The sequence below is a fragment of the Mustela nigripes genome, chromosome 5 (assembly GCF_022355385.1).
Source record: "Mustela nigripes isolate SB6536 chromosome 5, MUSNIG.SB6536, whole genome shotgun sequence".
Lineage (NCBI taxonomy): Eukaryota > Metazoa > Chordata > Mammalia > Carnivora > Mustelidae > Mustela > Mustela nigripes.
In genome coordinates, this window is record NC_081561.1 from 28,205,220 (window position 1) to 28,227,531 (window position 22,312).

At 52.1% G+C, this 22,312-nt stretch overlaps 2 protein-coding genes and 1 non-coding gene across 5 annotated transcripts; all 3 read left to right on the forward strand.

Moving 5' to 3' along the window:
- Positions 1-52: 52 nt before the first annotated feature.
- Positions 53-1,857, forward strand: AIF1 (allograft inflammatory factor 1). 2 transcript variants are annotated; one of them, XM_059399814.1, is made up of 6 exons: positions 53-203; positions 381-442; positions 531-597; positions 959-1,000; positions 1,189-1,351; positions 1,655-1,857. In XM_059399814.1, exons 1-6 carry the CDS (start codon positions 179-181, stop codon positions 1,737-1,739), a joined length of 444 nt encoding a protein of 147 aa, XP_059255797.1. In that variant the 5' UTR covers positions 53-178; the 3' UTR covers positions 1,740-1,857. The 2 variants fall into 2 exon arrangements, with proteins under 2 accessions (XP_059255797.1, XP_059255798.1); XM_059399815.1 differs by lacking the exon at positions 531-597 and having other exon boundaries at positions 188-203.
- Positions 1,858-6,712: 4,855 nt separating this feature from the next.
- PRRC2A (proline rich coiled-coil 2A) lies at positions 6,713-21,705 on the forward strand. 2 transcript variants are annotated; one of them, XM_059399817.1, is made up of 31 exons: positions 6,713-6,921; positions 8,774-8,948; positions 9,452-9,629; positions 9,984-10,083; positions 10,181-10,253; positions 10,605-10,748; positions 10,905-11,056; positions 11,239-11,318; positions 11,465-11,607; positions 11,927-12,017; positions 12,110-12,326; positions 12,748-13,222; positions 13,598-13,788; positions 14,035-14,332; positions 14,732-14,942; positions 15,146-17,002; positions 17,348-17,622; positions 17,813-17,943; positions 18,159-18,288; positions 18,401-18,486; positions 18,636-18,869; positions 18,996-19,136; positions 19,258-19,329; positions 19,438-19,602; positions 19,797-19,879; positions 20,092-20,302; positions 20,393-20,488; positions 20,629-20,841; positions 20,956-21,050; positions 21,158-21,248; positions 21,371-21,705. In XM_059399817.1, exons 2-31 carry the CDS (start codon positions 8,837-8,839, stop codon positions 21,509-21,511), a joined length of 6,486 nt encoding a protein of 2,161 aa, XP_059255800.1. In that variant the 5' UTR covers positions 6,713-6,921; positions 8,774-8,836; the 3' UTR covers positions 21,512-21,705. The 2 variants fall into 2 exon arrangements, with proteins under 2 accessions (XP_059255800.1, XP_059255801.1); XM_059399818.1 differs by having other exon boundaries at positions 17,405-17,622.
- LOC132018893 (small nucleolar RNA SNORA38) lies at positions 9,132-9,263 on the forward strand. Its single transcript, XR_009404665.1, has one exon. It is a non-coding gene; the product is annotated as a small nucleolar RNA SNORA38 (small nucleolar RNA).
- Positions 21,706-22,312: the final 607 nt, after the last annotated feature.

The following is a 22,312-nucleotide window of genomic DNA, read 5'->3' on the forward strand; positions in this document are numbered from 1 at the left end:
AGCAGAAGCTGAGGGGGAAGTGAGGCCTGGGACTGGAGGAGGAGGGAATGAGGGGAAAGGGGAAGTTCAAGAGGGAGGCCTCAGAGAAGGCTGATGGGAGAGGAGAGCCAGTAGACAGAGCTCCAGCTCCGTCTCTGTCCACCTATCTACTGGTCTCTCCATCAGCATCTACTGAGCTATGAGCCAAACCAGGGATTTACAGGGTAAGGAAGGTAGAAGAGGCAGAGCCTAAAATGAGAGCAAGGAGATGGACAGACCTGGGCAGGGCTAGGAGGTGGAGACAGGCTTAGGAGGGCAGAACTGTGATGACCCTGGGCCTGCGTGGAAGAAAGAAGAGGAATGGGGGGTGAAGAAACATTAACCTCTGTGTGTCCCCTCAGGAGGAAAAGCCTTTGGGCTGCTGAAGGCCCAGCAGGAAGAGAGACTGGATGAACTCAACAAGGTAAAAGGAAGATCTAAGGGGGCAGGACCTGGGGGGAAGGGGCCCCTGAACCAGGGGACATATCCTGGCTCCTTGCTTTCTCCCACAGCAATTCCTGGATGATCCCAAATATAGCAGTGATGAGGATCTGCCCTCTAAACTGGAAATCTTCAAGAGTGAGGGCGAAACTGAAGGGGCAGAGGGGGAGTGAGGAGGGTGGGATTTCCTCAAGAACAGAGAAGGGACCGGAGAGACGCAGAGTCTACATACGTAGTGCGAAAAAGGGAGGCTGCCTCCGTTGTTCCCCCTTGTTGCAGTCTCTTTCCTTGGGCTGCCCCTCTAGCACCCTCTCTTGTTCCCTACACCTTAACAGGGCCCCTCAACCCCACCCGCACTTCCTCTGCCTGCCCTACCTCCTCTTTCCACATCTTCCCCACCTAGCCTTTAGTCAGTGGACCTTTCCTCAATCCCCTGTGCTGCCCGTCCCTGGGACCCTCCAGCCAGTGCTTACCCTATCTGCTTTCTCCCCTCATCCAGAGAAATACATGGAGTTTGACCTGAATGGAAACGGAGATATCGGTGAGAAAAGGGTGATGGGGGCATGTGCAGACCCAGGAAGAGGGAGGTCTCTCCTACTGTGCTTATTCCTGGTGATTTGGGAGAGGGCCCAGCTACCAGAGTAGGAGGGATGAGAATGGGAATGGGAAGGCGAAGACAGAGAGAGAGAAAGAGGCTCCCTCTTCTCATCCCCTCTCCTCTGCCTCTAGATATCATGTCCCTGAAGCGGATGCTGGAGAAGCTTGGGGTTCCCAAGACCCACATGGAGCTCAAAAAATTAATCAGGGAGGTGTCTGGCAGCTCTGGGGAGACTTTCAGCTACTCTGACTTCCTCAAGATGATGCTGGGCAAGAGATCTGCCATCTTAAAAATGTGAGGGTCCAGTGCCAACCTTTCCTATGCTTACCTGTTTTTTCCTCAACCCTACCCCATCCCCAGGGTCACCCATACATTACTCAGCGTCTATTTCTTCCCTTCTTTGAGGGACCCTTCCAAGTTCCTATCCCTATCCATTGTTCTGGTCCCTGCAGCCCCTAGCATGGCCATCCCTACTCTTCTTCCTTCTCCTCCGACCATAATAACCCCTGTCCTCTTCCAGACTTTCACAGTAGCCTATGATTTATTCTCTTGAGAAGACAGTCCCCTGATCCCTCTGTCTCTTCCCATCTCAACTAGGATCCTGATGTACGAGGAGAAAGCAAGAGAACAGGAGAAGCCAGCAGGTCCCCCAGCCAAGAAAAATATCTCTGAGTTGCCCTGATTTGTGGTAGGGGAGATGTGGTGAGATTGATGGGACTTCTAAAGACCCCAACATGGGAAAAGGGCACAGAATTGTGGGCCAGAGGTACACTAAATTAAATAAACTATCCTTCTCCAGATCAAGTCAGTTTGGTCTCCGTTTGGGGGGATTTTTTTCCCTTGGTCTGGGAAGAAGTGAAGCATCATTGAGGGAAGGGCAACAAAGGATTTGCCCATATGAACAATCCATCCACAATTTTGTAATGTGTCAACTATAGCAGATGGTTTTGTACTTCAAGGGAGAGTCCAGATATATGATAGCCTTGTTCTCAAGGAATTTAGATGGGACAAAAAGACATGTACAGACAAAAAAAAAATCACCCAGGACCATGGGGAAGAACAAGGATTCTCTCTTTTTTCCCCTAAGATTTTGCTTTTGCTTTTTTTTTTTTTTTTTTGACAGAGCAAGAGATCACAAGTAGGCAGAGAGGCAGACAGAGAGGGGGGTGCAGGCTTCCTGCCAAGCAAAGAGCCCAATGCGGGGCCCGATCCCAGGACCCTGAGGTCAAGACCTGAGCTGAAGGCAGAGGCTTAACCCACTGAGCCACCCAGGTGTCCCTAAGATTTTGCTTTTTTTTAAGTAATCTCTATCCCCAATGTGAGGCTCCAACTCACAACCCCTAGATCAAGAGTTACATGCTGTATTGACTGAGCCAGCCAGGTGCCCCAAGCAAGGGTTATCTTGAACCAATATTCTCCATCATTAGTCTTTGTTTACCTAACAAAATCACTAAACCTTTCTCAGCCTTTCATCTGAAAGTGGGGATGATCTATTTCACAGTGCCTGATGTATCAGAAGCCCTTTATAATGTTTAAAACTTGAATGGATGGATGGATGGATAGATAGATGGATGAAAGAACTGATGATGCTATTGAATTGAGTAAAGGATTCACAAAACTATAACATCTGAATGAGTCAGTGAGCACTAAATGAGTCAGTGAGGTCCTTTTAGGGGACAAGCTGCCGAACTGAGCCTAATGAAGGGAAAGGGGACTTCTATTTGGAGGATATTGAGGATAGATACTGGGGATACAGAATACTTGGATGGCAGAAAAGATTAAAAAGCCAATCCCAGAGAAGGAAGGAAAGTCAGAGTTCCCAAGCCTTCAGTAAGGCTATTCCTAGACCTTTCCTCCAACAGGTCCAGATGAGTTAACTCTAGCATTCCCCAGTCTCTGGCCACTTTTTCAGATTTCCTTACTTTCTGGAGAGGGATAATCTAATTATTATCCCAGATAATAATCTAATTATTACACTGGCTTGTTTCCTGTACTGAGGACAGGAGTGTTGGCTCTTCCCAGTGGCAAAGCCAGGTTAGCCTCCTAAAATGTGCTACGGTAACTGTGTGGCACTTCAGATGAGGAAGATATCACTGCAAGTTGGATAAAATAGCTGAATATAACAAAATCAATAGTTATTGAGCACCCACCCTATACCACCCTGAATGCTTTCTGTGTACTAATTATCTTAATCTTTGCAACAACCCTGGTGACGCCAAGGAGGATACAAAGGAGCTGGAACCTAAATAATTCATTCATTCAGGATAAATAAATTGGGTTCTAGTCATACATCAGACTATTATTACACAGCAACAAGAATGAACAAGCCACAACTACATGCAGCAGTGTGGATGGACTTCCTCAACATAATGTTGAACAAAAGAAGACAGACACAGGAGAACCCTTCCTATACAATGCCATCTGTATAAAGTACAAGAGAGGGCAAAACTAACATATGTTGTTATAGGGGCACTAGGGTGGCTCAGTCATTAGGCGTCTGTCTTTAGCTCAGGTCATGATTTAAGGGTCCTGGGATCGAGCCTCGCATCAGGCTCCCTGCTCAGAGGGAAGACTGCTTCTCCTTCTCTCACTCCCCCTGCTTGTATTGTCTTTCGTTGTGTGTCTCTCTGTCAAATAAATAAATAAAATATTTAAATATATATGTATATATATATACATGTATGTTGTTCTAAGGTTAGTACTAAGCCTTGGGGGAGGGCAGTGACTGGAAGAGGCCCTCTAGCAGCTTCCATGGTGCTAGTAAAGGTTTTATTTTTGGCTACATGTTCTGCTCATTTTGTGAAAATTCATCAAAAATAAATAAATATAATATGCTTTGATAAAAAGACTTTAAAATCATTTATTAGGCGTGGGAAGTGCCTCGTGGCTCAATCAGTTAAGTGTCTGCCTTTGGCTTGGGTCATGATCCCAGGGTTCTTGGATCAAGCCCTGAGTTGGACTCTCTGCTCACTGGGGAGCCTGCTTCTCCCTAGGTCTGCCCCTCCTCCTGCTCCTGTGCTCTCTCTCTTCGTCTCTTTCTCTCTGTCAAATAAATACATAAAATCTTAAAAAAATCATTTATTGGGCAACAACGTACCATTCCTTATTCTAGGTGCTTGGGTTATAAGAGTCACAAAACAAAGATCCTTGCCATTGTAAAGTTTATACTCTGTTGTGGAAAATAGTATGAGAAGAGGACACACAACAAACGATAACAATAATTTAAAATTTATATGATGTTAGAAGAAAAAGTAGAGCAGGTTAAAGGGGTTCAGGGGTAACATGATGGTCAGGGAAGATTAAAATTTTGAATGTGTAATCAGGGTAGGTGAGAAGACGACCAACACCATACAAAGACATCATGGAGGTAAAGGAGTAAGGGTCGTGGGTTTTGCGGGGAAGGGTCACCTTGGCAGAGCAAAGAGAAGCAAAAGGGCTCCAAGGTGAAACATGCCTGGCAGAAGTAGGGAAAGTGATAAAATCAGGGGGCCAAATCATTTAGGGTCTTGTAGGCCACTCTAAAGGACTTTAAGAGAGACTAAGAGGCTTTGTAGGACTTTGAGCAAGGGAGTCCTTTGAGGTCTCCTCTGAGAAAAGGCCCACTTTGGCTGCAGTGCAGAGAATAGGCAGTAGGGGCAGGGGCAGACTAAAGGCAAGTTACTGTAACCCAGGTGAGAAGAGATCGAGGTGGAAGCAGTGTAAGTGAATTGGCTGGATTCTGGATATTTTCTCAAGACAACAGTTCCCATCTGATTAAAAGTGGGGAGTGAAATAAAGAAGGGAGTCCATGAAGATTCCAGGGTTTTTGCCTCAACAATAATTTTTAAGTTGCCATCAGCTGATATGATAAAGGCTGTGGAGAGAGCAAATTTTAAGATCAAATGTTCAGTGTTGGACATATTGAATTTGAAATGATCTGTTAGAAAACCAAGTGGAGATGTCAAGTACATAGCTGTGTATACGAGTGTGGAGTTTGTCAGAGAGGTCTGCAGTGAAGATATGAATTTGAGAGTCATCAGCACATAAATGCTATTTCAAGACATAAGACTGATGTCCTTTTAGCACACTGGCTAAAAAATTGGGGTGAAGGCTTGACTGGAGTTCGTTTAAGAACGAATGACAGGGGACACCTGGGTGGCTCAGTTGTTAAGCAGCTGCCCTCAGCTCAGGCCCTGATCCCAGAGTCCTGGGATTGAGCCCTGCATCAGGCTCCCTGCTCAGCAGGGTGTCTGTTTCTCTCTCTCTCATTCCCCTTGCTTGTGTTCCCTCTCTCACTGTCTCTGTCAAATAAATAAATAAAATGTTTTTTAAAAAAGGAAAGAAAAAAGAATGACCGACAGGAGGGAAATGGGTGACAGTGAGGATGGATAACTCTTCCAAGAAATTTTGCTGTGGTAGGAGACCAGGGGGACACGAGAACCATTTCAAATGCTTAGCAACTGCATCTCAACTATTTTAATGTGCCTCAGGATAAAATTCTTATCAGATTCTTGCGAATTTTCCGGCTCTCACTTTCCATAATGGACAGGCACTTAATTTAGTCACACCAGCTGAGGCACGGGTCGCCAAAACCATGCCTCTGCTCATCAGTTCACTGGGCCTGAGCTGTGCAACCTCTCCTCAAACTTGGCTAAATCCTGACTAGTTCTTCCCATTTCTTAATAAGATCCACGTTTTTCTAGAGGCATTCCTGAGCCTCCCCATGCAGGATCTGATTTTATCCCTCTACTTTCATAATATATTGTGGATATCTCTCACGCCTTCGAAATACAGTTTTCGAATGATTTGCTGAAGGGTAGTAGGTCTGATTGGAGCACAGTAATAGGAGAGACAAAGGAGGGAACTAGTACATTTCGTAGAATGAAACCCATTGTGAAGGGAATACAAACTGCCAATAATATCAGATATACAAATATATTTATAAAAATTGTAGGTTATAAAATTAAATGTCTTAGTCACTGGTTGCCGATATGTTGATGAAAAGATCATTCCTATCCTACCTTTGTTCAAATGATTTACATGTATTATGCAAATAAATAGAACTAGCAAAAGAATGCCTACACTGCATGGGGCCTACAACACCCTCCCCTGCACCCCAGGATTGGCCTGCCTATCCACTTCATTTGCATTACGTGATTTAATAACTAGAAGGCCCCGCCTCTCTGATGCTTTCACCTCTCGCGAATAGACGCGTGAGTCGGGACTCTTCCCTCGTTACGTAAGCCCCGCCCCCCGGCAGCCAATCCCTTCCGCCCCGTTGGCTCCATCTCCTTTGCTGAAAGCGCTGCCAGTCTTCCATCGTTTCGTTCCACTCTCGGCGTCCCTACGTTTCTCCGCTCTGATCTTTCCACGAACGCACGACGCACGCTCCGCCCCTTCCCCCACCCGCATTCGTCGTGGAAATCCTGCGCCGTAACCGCCCGGCGGACGGTCACTGCATTCCCGCCCCTCTACGCGTCTTAACGGCCGACGCCGGGGGCGCGTCGCTTTAGCCAACCGGCATCCGAGCGCCTGAAAGTCCCTCCTCTTTATGCAAATAACATATGCCTGATCTGCACACCCTGCCTTTTTTTTTTTCAAATAAGGACAGCCCTCGAAGTAAAGAGGGATAGGGTAGAAGGTGCCCCGCCCTTTATGCAAATAAGTGGGCGTGCCACACGCTGAGGAAGGCTGGAGGGAGGGGGTGCTCCCGGGGGCGGCGGTTGCCCGGATGGGCCGTTAGTCGGAGCCTAGCCGCGGAGTGAGCGAGGGAGACGGGAGGAGCCGAACCCGGCGCCATCCGCCGCCATCCGCCCCCGCCCCACCGCCATCCCACCTCGGGGACCCCGTAGGCCCCGGTCCCGGACCCCCGCGCACCCGGCCAGGTGAGTCTGGGAAGCCGAGTGCTAACGCCCTTTTCCGGCGCGGGAGCGGTGGTAGCGGCGGCGGCGGCGGCGGCGGCGGTGGCGGGCCGGCGGCGGGGGGGTGGGGAGGAGAAGCTGCCATTAGCCGCCGCCATTTTGTCCTCCTGCTGCCGGGGCCTGCCTGCCCCTCCCCCTCTGATACCCCAGCTTGGTACCCGGACCTCCAACCCCTCACACAGAGTCTATGGCCTGCCCTTAACCACCCACCTTCCTGGCTTCATGGGGTGACCCCCTCTTCTGGGCCCTGAGCTCCCCACCCTCAGCTGCGCTCTTGGCCTCTTCACCCCAATCTGTGGGTCCCCTTCCCCGCCGCCACTTTGGGGTGGGCCGCGCCCGCGGATCCTCGGAGAGTCTCCTTTCCTCCATATTGGGCCACCCTCCCATCCACCCAGTACTTGGGTTCCCCTTTCTTGACGCCCCTCTTCGCGTCGAGTCACTCCCATCCTGGAACCCTGCTTTTATTCTACATCTTTGCTTTTTATGTTCCTCAGTCTTTCTGTGCTTTTTTGTTTTTCCTGTTTCGTTTCTGTCTCACCTCCCCTCCTTTTTTCCTTGGGTGTCTTGACATTGCCCTCTTACTTTGCTCTGTATCTTTTCTTTACCATTTCTGGTTAACTGTATTATTTTCCACGTCCTTTCATGTTGACCCTTTTTTATTAGTGTTGCTCCGCTATTTGTCTATCCCCTTTTCCTTCATGTATTTATTTTTCAAAGATTGGAGTCTTTAAACACCTATAGGGCAAACCCTGCTCCTTTATCTTACCTGTCTAAAACTTTTCCCTGGTTTTTATCCCGATTTTACTCAGCTTTTTATTGCGGGTCTGCCTGGATTTCCCACCACCTCCCATTTCTTTCCTGTACGCCATTCCTTCCTATAAATGAATGCCTGGTCACTCAGGAGCCCACTGACGATGCAGAGTTTGGCCTGCTTGGGGAGGAAGGGATATTGGGAAAAGAAATGACTGCGGATGAACATTCTTACTGAGAGGAGGAAAATGAAGTTCATCTGGCTTTGGCCCCATGGTTACAGAGTGTGCTGGAGGTGGCTCCATAATGTTTTGTATTTCTCACATCTGCATAGGGTAAGCAGAGCCCAGCAGTGTTTTCATCTGGAGACCAGATTTTTTTTCCAGGAGCTGGGATGAGGGCAAATTTAGGGAAAAAAATAGGTGAATATTCCAAATACTAGGGGTTTTGTAGCTTGGGGGTATGTAGAGCCCCAATTCCATGAGGAATTATCTGGCACCAGCCCCCAGTCTGGCTGAACAAGCTCATAAAATCGTTAAACTCCCGGCATACCTTCGTGTAAACCTCCCCAGATGGGAGTGAGGCTGCTGGGAAAGGAACCTGGGGCACAGTTAGGGAGCTGGTGTCTAATAAGTCAGGGATTTAAAGCTCTGTTCCTTGCAGGATGGAGCTGTATGCTTCTTTCTGGTTGTTTCTAGGACTGGGACTTGCTGTGTTTTATCCTATGTCTCTGGAATGCTTTTTGTGGAGGGAGTTTGTTAGGATAATGAAGAAGTGACTACCTGTATAATAGACTGGCACAAAAGAAGTGTGTATCTACTACCAGAAGGATACTAGATTTTTTATTTAGATTCCCTTGGCAAGAGGTGTCTGGGGGAAAGAGGGACCATGGCATTTGGGCTCTGTGGGAGTTGCTTAAAGAGGTGGGAAGTATGAACAGGCTAGAGAAAAAGACATCAGAGGGCCAAGTATCTGGGCCCCTAGTGAAAATGCAAACGAGCATCTAGGTTTCTCTTGGAGTCAGTAAAGGGAGCAGAGACTGAAACACTTGGTGTTTGGCCCACAGGCTCCGGCACGTTTTGGGGGAGGTGCCTGCAGGACCCAACGTACTCAATGAGCTTCCAGCGCAATGTCCGATCGCTCGGGGCCGACTGCCAAGGGGAAGGATGGAAAGAAGTATTCCTCGCTCAACCTGTTTGATACGTATAAGGGCAAGTCCTTAGAGATCCAGAAACCCGCTGGTGAGGGTCCTGCCAAGATGTTCCTAATTCCTAGAGGCTGGGCATGAATGGGGCATACATTCTAAAGCTCTTTGAAGGGAAATGGTCATAGCCAAGTATTAAAAGACTAGAGGAACCATAGATACTTCCCAGCTTTATCTTGGGTCCCATAGGGAACATTGGGCTTTGGATGAACACCGGTGACCCTCCTACAAAGGCGTGTCTATAGTTCCCTGTCTTTGGACACGTAAGAACTGGAGGCAAAGAAATGTGGACTTGGGAGAATTCTGGGGCCAGCTTGCTTCCTGCAGGCTCAAGATGAACCATCCAACAAAGAAGCATCAACTGTAATGCATCTTATTGTTTACAGTGGAATTTTAGAGGTTGCTGAGGGCAAAAGGAAGGAATGGTTTCTTTAAAAAAGTTTGTTAATAAGACATTAAGGTGGTACAAATGGGGCCGAGGGTAGGAAACTGTCTGATTGTCCATGTGGGGCGTTCTTCACCCTCCTATCTTTTCTCCAGTTGCCCCTCGCCATGGCCTGCAGAGTCTTGGGAAAGTTGCCATTGCCCGGCGTATGCCACCCCCAGCCAACCTTCCAAGCCTGAAAGCCGAGAACAAAGGCAATGACCCCAACGTCTCACTAGTGCCGAAAGACGGAACAGGATGGGCAAGCAAACAGGAGCAGTCCGACCCCAAGAGGTAGACAGAGGTCTGGGGCACCTAGAGTAATGACTGTCTTAACTTTAACTTTAGGAGTGGGTTGGTCTAGCCCAGCCACATAAGATCCAGAGACCGAGGGAAGCCTCTTGGTTATTCCAGGGCTCTTTAGTTAGAGGACTAAGGAATGACACTTTTACCTTTCTGTGAGGTGGAAGGAAGGGATCAACAAAGAGATGACAGCCTACATGGGGTGACTAAATTATAGTATTTTGTTGCAAGTACTTGTAAATAGTAACAGATGGGCTTGGGTTTACTTCCTGTCCTCCATCAGTTGGACAAGTAGTGGAGGCATCTCAGGTCCTGGATAACCTTTCCATCCTACCATTTCCTTAGTTCCGATGCCTCAACCGCTCAGCCGCCGGAATCGCAGCCACTGCCGGCTTCACAGACGCCTGCCTCCAACCAGCAGAAACGACCCCCAGCAGCCCCCGAGGTGTGTGAAGAACTAGGTGGTATTGAATAGCTGGGGGTAAGAATGGTTTGTAGTTCCAGTGCTCACATCACCGTTTATTATTTCTCTGCTTCCCCAGAACACTCCTTCGGTTCCAAGCGGGGTAAAGTCCTGGGCACAAGCCAGCGTCACCCATGGAGCACATGGAGATGGTGAGTGCAGGGCTGCTTGGGGAGCTTGTTCTGTGCCCTGTGGTAGGTAGGAGCCCTGCATTATACCTTTAGCAAAGTGTTCTTTGGTTCTCTTGCTAAATTTTGGGCCCCATATTAGGTTTCACGGGCCACATGAGCAAGTTCATTTCTGTCTTACGGGAGGTTGAGGGGGTGTCCCAGAACTGACCTTGTTTATTGGGGAATGGGTACACAGTGTGTAGGGGGTGAGTTTTAAAGCAGGAAATTGATGATCTGGTACTATCAGAGCCTTTGAGTTTTGTGGTACGTTTTCAGTAAATATGTTTTTTGGGGTTTTGGGGTATTTTTTGGTCTGCTACTCTGAACCAACAGGTGGAAGGGCATCAAGCCTACTGTCACGATTCTCTCGAGAGGAATTTCCGACCCTGCAGGCGGCTGGCGACCAGGACAAGGCTGCCAAGGAAAGGGAGTCTGCCGAACAGTCGTCTGGGCCCGGACCAAGCCTCCGCCCCCAAAGTGAGTGGTTAACATTTGTGAGTTGGGTGAGTGAGTGGTTGGTTATATTTTGTACAGAACAGTACCTTACTCCATCTCAGAGCTAAGTTCTGGCGTATTCACCTTTTTCTCCATCATTTTTAGCTATCTTCCTTCTTTGCTTTTTCCAAAATACAGATTCTACAACTTGGAGGGACGGAGGTGGGCGTGGCCCTGATGAGCTGGAGGGCCCAGACTCCAAACTTCATCACAGCCATGATCCCCGGGGGGCGCTACAGCCTTCGGGCCCACCCCAGTTCCCTCCCTACCGCGGAATGATGCCGCCCTTTGTGAGTTTGCCTATCTTGTTTTGGAGTGGTTGCACTTGAAACTAGAGAGTTACCAACTAGGAGTGAGCCTTTGGAGGGGACAGAAAGAAAGCCGGGACCTATGACAGAGGGAAGGATGATAGGTTTAGGGAGCTGGTTGCATATTTATTCCTCTAAGCATTTGCTCTTGGGCCATTTTGCAGATGTATCCCCCGTATCTCCCATTTCCTCCGCCCTATGGACCCCAGGGGCCTTACCGATACCCTACTCCTGATGGGCCCAGGTGAGTAATCCAGGTGTGGGTTTCTGGTTGGGGCAAGGGAAGCCTCTTAGGGAGATGGTCTTCCGGCCCAGAGGCGGAGTCTTGTATGTGGTTCTACAGCATGCCATCTTCGACATTCTGTCTCCCATTTGTCTTTTCACACGCAGCCGTTTCCCCCGTGTGGCAGGCCCTCGAGGTTCAGGGCCGCCGATGCGCCTTGTAGAGCCTGTAGGTCGGCCTTCGATTCTTAAAGAGGATAACCTCAAAGAGTTTGACCAGTTGGACCAGGAGAATGATGATGGTTGGGCAGGTCAGTGCATATGAAGGATGAAGTCTTTTGATCTCAAAAGTCAAAATCTGATGAATAAATAGGGGATTGTGTGGGTGAAATTGTGTGGGAGAAAGGAGACGCTGAAGGGTAGGGGAAACAGATGGCAGAAAGCCAAGATCTGGTAAAGAACTGAGAGGTGTGGGAATGCCAGGACTCTCAGTGTGGCTTCATGCAGAGAGGGATTGGTGTTGGGAGCGCATTTATACTCCATAATACCCGACCCTGTCCTGTGTTCCAGAAGTTAGCTGAGGTTGGAGAGCAGAATACTTGGGATATCACTTTTTCCTTCTTCCCATAGGGGCCCACGAAGAGGTCGACTACACTGAAAAGCTCAAGTTCAGCGATGAGGAAGACGGGCGAGATTCTGATGAGGAGGGAGCTGAGGGCCAGTGAGTTGGGGGCTCAGTTTCTCTCACAGTAATATCCTCTTAAAGGAGCTGGTTTTCAGCTGATTTTAATTCCACTGTTGGTCTGCTCACAGCAAGGAGTCCCAATCAGCTGCTGGTGAGGAACGGCCCCCTGAAGCAGATGGCAAAAAGGGCAACTCCCCCGGCAGCGAACCGCCCCCTCCTAAGACGGCCTGGGCAGAGACCTCTCGGCCTCCAGAGACAGAGCCGGGGCCTCCTGCCCCAAAGCCTCCCCCACCCCCACCTCACCGGGGCCCCGCCGGGAACTGGGGCCCCCCTGGGGACTACCCAGTGAGTGTCTACAATGAGGGGTTGAGAAGGGTTAGTTGTGGGAGATGAGTGTCAGCTGAGAAGTTAAAGCACTAGTGATAGAGGAAGCTGGGGGGAGGGTCAAGAAGGGGCTCCAGGAAGTGTAAAGCAGTGGAGCAGCTCTGAAAAGCATCCAGAGCATCTCTGAGACCTCTTTTGGTGTTACGGGAACCTGGGTTAAAAGAAATGGGATGCTGGTGAGGAAGAACAAGGAGCCCTGGGTGTTCGGGTCTCTGAAAGAAGAGAGGAAATCAGATTAGGATGAGTTTGTCCCTACCCAAAGAGGCCACCAACCCAAGGCCGGTGCCTGCCCCCACAGCTAGAGACAGTTGGTCAGTCTGTGGAGAAGATAATAAATCTGACGACTGACACCTCTGGCCCTGCCGGGTCTGCCCATTGACAGGATCGGGGGGGCCCTCCCTGCAAGCCCCCAGCACCCGAAGACGAGGATGAGGCCTGGCGGCAGCGGCGAAAACAATCTTCATCTGAGATCTCCCTGGCTGTGGAGCGGGCCCGGCGCCGACGAGAGGAGGAAGAGCGTCGCATGCAAGAGGAGCGCCGGGCAGCCTGCGCAGAAAAGCTCAAGCGACTTGATGAGAAGTTTGGGGCACCTGACAAGCGGCTCAAAGCAGAGCCTGCTGTCCCACCTGCTGCCCCTCCTGCCCCAGCTCCGCCACCTGCAGTCCCTAAAGAACTCTCTGCACCTCCAGCTCCTCCACCAGCCCCAGCCCCAACACCAGAAAAAGAATTGGAAGAGCCAACACCATCCGCTCCTGCCCAGTCGGCCCCCGCTTCAGGTGTGGCTCCAGCTCCCACGCTGGTGAGTGGTGGCGGCAGTACCAGTAGCACCAGCAGTGGCAGCTTCGAAGTCAGCCCAGGTACGGAAATGAGGATAGGGTACTCTAGGTGTCCCTTTTTTTTTTTTTCCTCCGTTGGGGCTGAGGGCACAAGGTGGTAAGGTTGGGAGGAAATGAAGCAGAAGGCATGGTTTCGGTTTATCAGACGATCAGTGGTGGAAGAAAAAAAGGGTTCCTTTGTTCGTATGGATATCTGAGTTGGGGGAGGTTTTACTATCTGAGTTCCTGGTGAGCAGTGACCTCTTTCTTTCGTGGTTTCCTGGGTAGTACATGCCACCATCGTTGGCTCTTCTTTAGAGAGGGTGTTTGTTGGAGGTAAGAGCGGAGTTAGTGGGCTGTTGGTCACAGGTCTCGGGGGACTAGATCACCCTGATGATTATCTTTTTGTCAATGCAGTGGAACCCCAACTGCCCTCAAAAGAGGGTTCTGAACAACCAGAAGAAGTTCCCTCTCCTGCCACGACCCCAGCCCCAAAGGTGGAATCCAAGGGTGATGGGGTTGGTCCCACCCGGCAGCCCCCCAGCCAGGGCTTGGGCTACCCCAAATACCAGAAGTCGTTGCCACCTCGTTTCCAGCGGCAGCAGCAGGTGAGAGCCTTCTTTTTTTTTCTCATAAGAGTGGTTTCCTTTTCCTGGCTTTCTCTTGTACCCAGTTCAGAAGGTGCCTTCCAGGTCTTACCACTGCCGTCTCTGGTACATCACCCTGGTGTCCATCTAGTCCTAGTATCTGTCATGTCTGTGTATTAACTTTGTTTATGGGCTTATTTCCTTTCCTGTTGGGGGTGAGGCAGGGGCTTTGATGCCTCTCTCGTCCCCTCTGCTGTCCTTCACCAGGAGCAGCTTTTGAAGCAGCAGCAACAGCAGCAGTGGCAGCAGCATCAACAGGGTTCCGCCCCACCTGCTCCAGTCCCGCCATCACCACCACAGCCTGTGACCATGGGGGCTGTGCCAGCTCCACAGGCTCCGCCACCGCCCCCCAAGGCCCTATACCCAGGTGCTCTGGGCCGTCCCCCACCCATGCCCCCGATGAACTTTGATCCCCGCTGGATGATGATACCTCCTTACGTGGACCCCCGGCTCCTCCAGGGCCGGCCCCCTCTGGACTTCTATCCTCCTGGTGTGCATCCCTCTGGTAAGAGCCCTTGAGGGAGTGGGTAGAGGGCACTGCAGTCCTGGGAAGCAGATGTCCGCATTTTGCTGTGCGGATGAAGGGTCATGGGTGAAGAACGGTGGGTATGTGTTTTAGTGTTGCTCAGAATGCTCTTTGTTTCAGGAATGGCTTTGGGGGAGAAACAATGGGTTTCCATTGGCCTGGATTTATTTGGGGGGAATTCATCAATTCATTCATAGGGAAGCTGAGTGAAAAAGATAACTCCTTCAAGAGAGTGTCAGGGTCAAGCCTGCCTGTAATAAGAGATGGAGGAGTTGATGTCAGCGTGACTGACAGAAGTAGATTGGGGAGATGTTGCTTGAGCTGGATGTCCTGTCACATAGAAGAGGGTTAGCTTTCTCATCCCTCTTGTTTTCTTAGGCTTAGTTCCCCGGGAGCGCTCAGACAGTGGGGGTTCAAGCTCAGAACCGTTTGAGCGCCATGCACCTCCCCTCTTGCGGGAGCGGGGCACTCCACCAGTGGATCCAAAGTTGGCCTGGGTAGGAGATGTCTTCACCACCACACCCAATGATCCCCGCCCGCTTACCTCCCCACTGCGCCAGGCTGCCGATGAGGATGACAAGGGGATGCGGTGAGTCTGTGTAGTGGAAGTGGGTGCATTTGCCAGTGAAAGGACTTGGGTTAGGAGAAAAGGTTCTTTGGATTAGTGGTGAGGTGACAGGAATAAATGTGAGAGGAGTGTCAGTGGGGTAATAGAATGTTCTTTTTCTCCACCAGGTCTTGCTTTTCCTCATTCTAAGTTACTTAATTTCTACTTTCTGTGTCCGTTTTTAGGAGTGAGACTCCTCCAGTACCTCCCCCACCACCCTATTTGGCCAGTTACCCAGGCTTTCCTGAGAATGGAGCCACTGGGCCCCCAATCCCTCGCTTCCCTCTGGATGAACCAGCTCCCCCAGGGCCCCGTCCACTCCCCTGGCCCCCAGGCAATGATGAAGCCACTAAGGTACAAGCTCTGCCACCCAAGAAGGAAACCCCCAAGGAGGAGGCTCCACAGCTGACGGGGCCAGATGCCGGCCGAAAGCCTACCCGCCAAGGCCCCCCTCCACCTCGCAGAGAGAGCCGCACTGAGACCCGCTGGGGCCCTCGCCCAGGCAGCAGTCGTCGTGGGATCCCTCCAGAGGAACCAGGGGCCCCTCCCCGCCGGGCTGGGCCTATAAAGAAACCCCTACCACCTACAAAAGCTGAAGAGCTGCCTTCCAAGCCACTGGAGCAAGGCGATGAAAGCCCCAAGGTTCCAAAGCCAGACCTCCTCAAGGCTGCAAAGGGGAAGATAGGGGTCCCCAAGGAGACCCCGCCCAGTGGGAATCTTTCCCCTGCCCCAAGGCTTCGAAGGGATTACTCCTATGAAAGAGTGGGTCCTGCCTCTTGCCGGGGCCGGGGCCGAGGCGAGTATTTTGCCAGAGGGAGGGGTTTTCGGGGGACCTATGGGGGCCGGGGACGGGGAGCCCGCAGCCGAGAGTTCCGTAGTTACCGAGAGTTCCGGGGAGACGATGGGCGTGGAGGTGGAGCAGGGGGACCAAACCATCCCCCTGCTCCCCGAGGCCGCACTGCCAGTGAAACAAGAAGCGAGGGTTCAGAGTACGAAGAAATCCCCAAGCGGCGTCGGCAGCGGGGCTCAGAAACGGGCAGTGAGACCCACGAGAGCGATCTGGCTCCCTCAGACAAGGAGGCTCCCCCGCCCAAGGAGGGAGTGCTCACCCAAGTCCCTCTTGCTCCTCCACCATCCGGAGCCCCTCCTTCACCTGCCCCAGCCCGCTTTTCCACTGCCCGAGGGGGGCGTGTCTTCACTCCCAGAGGGGTGCCATCCCGCCGGGGGCGAGGGGGCGGGAGGCCCCCTCCACCCATTTGTCCAGGCTGGAGCCCTCCCACCAAGTCCCTGGCTCCCAAGAAGCTTCCAACAGCTGCATTGCCACCAAGTAAGGAGCCTTTGAAAGAGAAGCTGATCCCAGGGCCTCTGTCCCCCGTGGCCCGGGGAGGCAGCAGTGGAGGCAGCAACATGGGCATGGGTGTGGAAGATGGTGAGCGGCCCCGACGGAGGCGGCATGGGAGGGCTCAGCAGCAGGACAAACCGCCTCGGTTCCGGAGGTTGAAACAGGAACGGGAGAACGCTGCCAGAGGGGCTGAGGGCAAGCCCTCTTCCCTAGCCCTGCCAGCCCCCACCTCTGGAGCAGAGGAGACACTCACGACAGTATCCGTGCCCCCACCCCCGCGCCGGGCAGCTGCCAAGTCTCCTGATCTGTCAAACCAGAACTCCGATCAAGCCAACGAGGAATGGGAAACTGCATCAGAGAGTAGCGACTTTGCCAGTGAGCGCCGGGGGGACAAGGAAGCTCCCCCACCTGCACTGCTGGCCCCCAAAGCTGTGGGAACTCCTGGGGGTGGTGGAGGTGGAACTGGACCAGGCCTCTCAGCCATGTCCCGTGGAGATCTGAGCCAGAGAGCCAAGGATTTGAGCAAGCGGAGCTTCTCGAGTCAGCGGCCCGGCATGGAAAGGCAGAATCGGCGCCCGGGCCCAGGCAGCAAGGCTGGCAGTGGTGGCAGCAGCAGTGGCGGAGGTGGTGGGGGACCTGGAGGGAGGACCGGCCCAGGGCGAGGGGACAAGAGGAGCTGGCCCTCTCCCAAGAACCGGAGGTGGGTAGGGACGGGCTTTGGAGTTTATTTCTAAGGTTAAACCGTTGGGGAGGGAAGAAGACCTGAAGGAAAGGGAAGTTGGGTGCCACGGAGTTTGAGGTCTAAGAGCATGGGCTGCTAGGCCTTGAACAGTCCTGTCTAGGGAACGTAACTGGAAGGTGATTGCTGATCAAGTTGAGCATGCATGTATTTGTTTCTTAATTTTGCATGCATATAGAAATTCGTTAGACGTCCTCAGAGACACCTAAATTTTAATGGGGAAGAGGGAGAGGTTGGAAGTTTGGACTGGTAGGGAAAATGTTAATAATTCTGGGAATATTGGAGCTGATGCTCTGTTTTCTTCAGCCGACCTCCTGAGGAGCGGCCCCCAGGGCTTCCTTTACCTCCCCCTCCACCCAGCAGTTCTGCTGTCTTCCGCCTGGACCAAGTTATCCACAGCAACCCTGCTGGCATCCAACAGGCTCTGGCCCAACTCAGCAGCCGCCAAGGGAGTGCAGCTGCACCAGGGGGGCACCCAAGGCCCAAGCCTGGGCCTCCCCAAACCCCTCAAGGCCCCTCCCCTCGGCCCCCAACCCGATACGACCCTCAGAGAGCCACCACCACCAACAGTGTCAGTTCAGGTAAGCTGGAGTGGCTGTGGGTGGGAACCTCTCCATCCCCAGAGGTCAGGAGGCAGGGAGGAAGTCTGGCCTGGGGGCTCTGATCCTGGGTGTCTGCACTGAGCCAGGGCAGAAGGATTGGGAGGTGGCTGATGGGAAAAGCAAAGGTCAGGGGTAGAGCAGATGCTGATGGATTTTCCCTTTTCCCTAGACCCCCACTTCGAGGAGCCAGGGCTGATGGTGAGAGGGGTGAATGGGACTCCCCGGGACTCTGCTGGGGTTAATTCCTTCCCCACAAAACGGCGGGAGCGGCCTTCCAGAAAACCAGAGCTGCTGCAGGAGGTGAGAGATTTGGAGCTTGACGTTGTGCTTAATTGCTCTTACTCCTGAAGGCTCTTGTTACCTTTTTTCATTTCCCTATTCTCATTATGTCCTTATTCCAAATTCTCAGTATTAATCACTGGTTGTCATCTTTTTTGCCCCATACTCGTCCAGCCTCTTCCAGTTCCCTGTTCCCAGTTTATTAATGTTTTGTCTCTGGCCTTTCTCACTTTTAGGAATCTTTGCCGCCTTCTCATAGCTCTGGATTCTTAGGCCCAAAGCCTGAGAGCCCAGGCCCTCAGGGAGAGTGCAGAGACGCAGGTACAGAGGCCCTGACCCCTCACATCTGGAACCATTTACATACTGGTGAGTAAGCCTGAGGAGGGGTGGGAAAGGCTATGTCAGAGGGCTGAGAGGGCAGGGCGGTCTCAGGACAGTGTCTCACCTCTGGCGGTTTTCCCCCTGGTGATTTTCCCAGCCGCTAGCCGGAAGAGTTACCGGCCTGGCTCCATGGAGCCCTGGATGGAACCCCTGAGCCCTTTTGAGGATGTGGCTGGAACTGAGGTTCGTCTGGGCTGGGATTCTTCCCCATCTGTTCTGTGTTGTCTGGGGCTAACCCTGTAGTTCTGTGTTTCAGTTTGTGTGTTTGTAAACATCAGTGAGGTATTGGGGTGTTTCCTGCTGTGACTTAACTGTTTCTCTACTCCTTTCAGATGAGTCAGTCTGACAGTGGGGTGGACCTGAGTGGGGACTCTCAGGTGTCATCAGGTCCCTGCAGCCAGCGAAGTTCCCCTGATGGAGGACTCAAGGGGACAGCAGAGGGGCCTCCCAAGCGGCCTGGAGGTCCCTCACCCCTGAATGCTGTTCCTGGTGAGGGTACCCCTGGCTCTGAACCCTCTGAACCTCCTAGGAGACGGCCACCTGCTCCCCATGATGGTGACAGAAAGGTAAAAGATCAAGAAAAGAGGAATGTTTCTGAGACTTTGACCTTGGCCATACACTTGTCTCTTTCCCTGTGCTTGTGTGTTGTGGCCATTCCTTCATTTGGGCTTCCTTTTACTTCCCCAACCCAGGAGCTGCCCCGGGAGCAGCCTCTGCCCCCTGGCCCCATTGGCACTGAACGATTGCAGCGGACAGACCGAGGCCCAGAGCCTGGCTCCCTCCGGCCATCCCAGCGACCTGGCCCCCCAGTCCAGTTTGGCACCAGTGACAAGGTATAGCATGGGCAGGATCAGAGTATCTCGGGATGGGTGGAGAGAAGGGAAGGACTGGAGGTGGGATGTGGACAGTACACAACTTGAGTCACGGGACGGTCTCCCCTTGTCACTGCCATAGGACTCGGACCTGCGTCTAGTGGTTGGAGACAGTTTAAAAGCAGAGAAAGAACTAACCGCCTCAGTCAGTGAGGTGAGTAGGAGGATTTGGTGGAAAGACCTTCAGTTTCTGGAGAAAATAGCTGGGTATGACCTGGATGTCTGGGAAGCTGATACTGTTCCTAATCAGGTTTCTTTACAGGCCATTCCCATATCCCGAGACTGGGAGCTGCTCCCCAGTTCTGCCTCAGCTGAGCCACAATCGAAGAACGTGAGTTCTGGGCACTGTGGCCCAGAGCCCAGCTCCTCAGGCCAGCGCTTGTACCCTGAGGTCTTCTACAGCAGCCCTGGGCCTCCCAGTTCACAAGTAGGTCCTGTTTCCTGTCCCATGACCCCCTTCTGCCTGCTGTCCCTCACAGCCCAGCCTTTTCAATTTGTGTAGTTATAAACCATCATTATTTGTGATTTCGTTTTTCTCCTTGCTTTTACCGTAGTAGGTGGGGCGGGCAATCTTTTCTTGACCAGAAAAACTGGAGCTATTCCAGCCTTGCCCTCCCGCAGGTCTCAGGGGGAGCCATAGATTCTCAATTACATCCCAACAACGGAGGCTTCCGCCCTGGGACACCCTCCCTTCACCCTTACAGGTAAGACTAGATGCCTTTGGATCTCAGAAGGGAGGAGGGAACAGTGTTTCCGTGGGAGGGAAAGGGAAGACCTGTTTCAGAGATACCAAAAGCTGGTAGACTTAGCTTAGAACAAATAAATAAAATGATTCTGGTTTCCTGACTCCTCCCCTGCACCTGGAATTTTTTAATTTATTAGTTAATTAATTTGTTTGTTTGTCTTCCCTCTCCAGATCACAGCCCCTGTACCTCCCCCCGGGCCCAGCGCCCCCCTCAGCACTGCTTTCTGGGGTAGCTGTGAAGGGCCAGTTTTTGGATTTCTCCGCACTGCAAGCAACAGAGCTGGGGAAGTTGCCAGCTGGAGGAATCCTGTATCCTCCACCTTCCTTCCTTTACTCTCCAGCTTTCTGCCCCAGCCCGTTGCCCGATCCACCCTTGCTTCAGGTAAGAGGTGGGCAGGTGATGGGCTTCAGGAGTTGAAAGGGAGAGAATGCTTTTGGGAGAGTTGACACCGATCCCTGTGGTCCCTAACAGGTGCGCCAGGATCTGCCATCCCCCTCAGATTTTTATTCTCCTCTGCAACCTGGTGGCCAAAGTGGCTTCCTCCCCTCGGGGGCCCCTGCCCAGCAGGTACCTTTTGTCGTGCTTTTTGCCCTTCATTCTATTTCTGTGACCAGCCTCTGGCTTATTTATTTGACTATATTTCTCCTTTTCTGACATTTTTCCCTTCCATCCCCCCTCCCACCCCTGGCCCATATTTCTTACTGTAGATGCTTCTACCCATGGTGGACTCACAGTTGCCTGTGGTGAACTTTGGCTCCCTGCCACCAGCGCCACCTCCTGCCCCACCACCCCTTTCTCTGTTACCTGTGGGCCCTGCTCTGCAGCCCCCCAGCCTGGCTGTGCGGCCCCCACCTGCTCCTGCTACTCGGGTGCTGCCTTCACCTGCCAGACCTTTCCCCCCTAGCTTGGGGCGAGCAGAGGTAAGGTACAGGAAGCGAGGGGCTAGGGATCTCATAAGAGCTAGGGGTAGGGGTTCAGAATCTGAAGAGGAACTGGGTTGAGAGGCAGGAGGCTCATGAATTTTTTTCCTTCAGCTGCACCCAGTGGAACTAAAGCCGTTCCAGGATTATCGGAAACTGAGCAGCAACCTTGGGGGACCTGGGTCATCTCGTACTCCCCCAGCTGGAAGGCAAGAAGAGGGAGTGGGGATGCAGATTGCCCATCCTTAAGGGCTTGCTTTCTTAGGGGAGCAGGGAGCAGGTGTCATGTTTGCCTTAAACACCCTTCTTCCTGTAGGTCTTTCTCTGGCCTGAATTCCCGTATCAAGGCCCCGCCTTCTACCTACAGCGGAGTCTTCCGCACCCAGCGCATCGACCTCTACCAGCAGGTGAAGGGAGAGATCCCTGTGCCCCCAAGTCAAAATTCAAGAGTTACCTACCGCTTAAGTTCCTGTCTTTCCATCCTTTGCTTCCCGGTATGACTTACCCTTGCTTGTGTACTGTTCCCTAGGCCTCCCCACCAGATGCCCTGCGCTGGATGCCGAAGCCCTGGGAGCGGGCGGGGCCACCTTCTCGAGAGGGGCCTTCCCGGCGGGCAGAGGAGCCTGGGTCCCGAGGAGACAAGGAGCCTGGGTTGCCCCCACCCCGCTGAGGAAGTTCCCCTTGCCCCCTACCCCCCGGGGCTTGTATATAGATTATAAATATATAAGGGGGAAAGGGGTGGGTGGGGAGGGGTTGTGGGGCTGGGGCCTCACTTCCCCTCCACCCCCCTCCCCTGGTCCCCTATCCCTGGGGCCGTTTGTTAAAAAAGAATAATAAAAGGATTAAAAAATTTTTCTGAAATGATTTTGGGGATGGGTTGGTTGTTTGCAGTCTCACGTAGCAGTACAGTGCCTAGGGATCTGTGGAGTGGTTTTAGGAAATTTAACCCCGGTGATCTGTTGTAATAAGTTACCTCAAAATTTGACCACTCAATTACATATTTAGAGTTAAGAGCAAATCCATTTCTGGGCCAGTGTGTGAGGTCTGTTGGCTCCCATGTGTCAAGGGCTTCTGGTACTACAACCCCACTGGATTGTCAGCCAGTGTTTCTGGCTTGTCCTGCAAGACAGCAGAATCATGAGGCTTCTTATGTCCCTGAGTTAAGTGTCCCAAGAGGTCCTGGTGGAAGCTGTGAAGTATATGGCCTGGCCTTAGCACGTCTTCAGCCACGTTCTGTTGGTCCAGCACTAAGTTACCAAACAGGGAGGGGTCTGTAGCTGCATCTGAGTAGCAAGGAATTTGCAGCCTTGTGTCATTTTGGTCCCTGCTACAGACTTGAGAGGACATGCCTTTGAAGCTGTCTTGTGGACTCCCAAGTTCAAGCACATGAACCGGAGGCCCATCAAACCTGGGATGAGTGCCACCACTGTCAGACTTCACTAGTCATGCTAAGACTGTATTTCAGGTCTGC

Bases quoted from the DNA above. Each gene is read 5' to 3' on its own strand.
- AIF1 (XM_059399814.1), top strand. From the start codon at position 179: ATGAGCCAAACCAGGGATTTACAGG. The intron at 204-380 runs GTAAGGAAGGTA...GTGTCCCCTCAG, and splicing joins CCAAACCAGGGATTTACAGG to GAGGAAAAGCCTTTGGGCTG. The intron at 443-530 runs GTAAAAGGAAGA...TTTCTCCCACAG, and splicing joins GACTGGATGAACTCAACAAG to CAATTCCTGGATGATCCCAA.
- PRRC2A (XM_059399817.1), top strand. From the start codon at position 8,837: ATGTCCGATCGCTCGGGGCCGACTGCCAAGGGGAAGGATGGAAAGAAG. The intron at 10,084-10,180 runs GTGTGTGAAGAA...CTGCTTCCCCAG, and splicing joins GACCCCCAGCAGCCCCCGAG to AACACTCCTTCGGTTCCAAG. The intron at 10,749-10,904 runs GTGAGTGGTTAA...TCCAAAATACAG, and splicing joins ACCAAGCCTCCGCCCCCAAA to ATTCTACAACTTGGAGGGAC.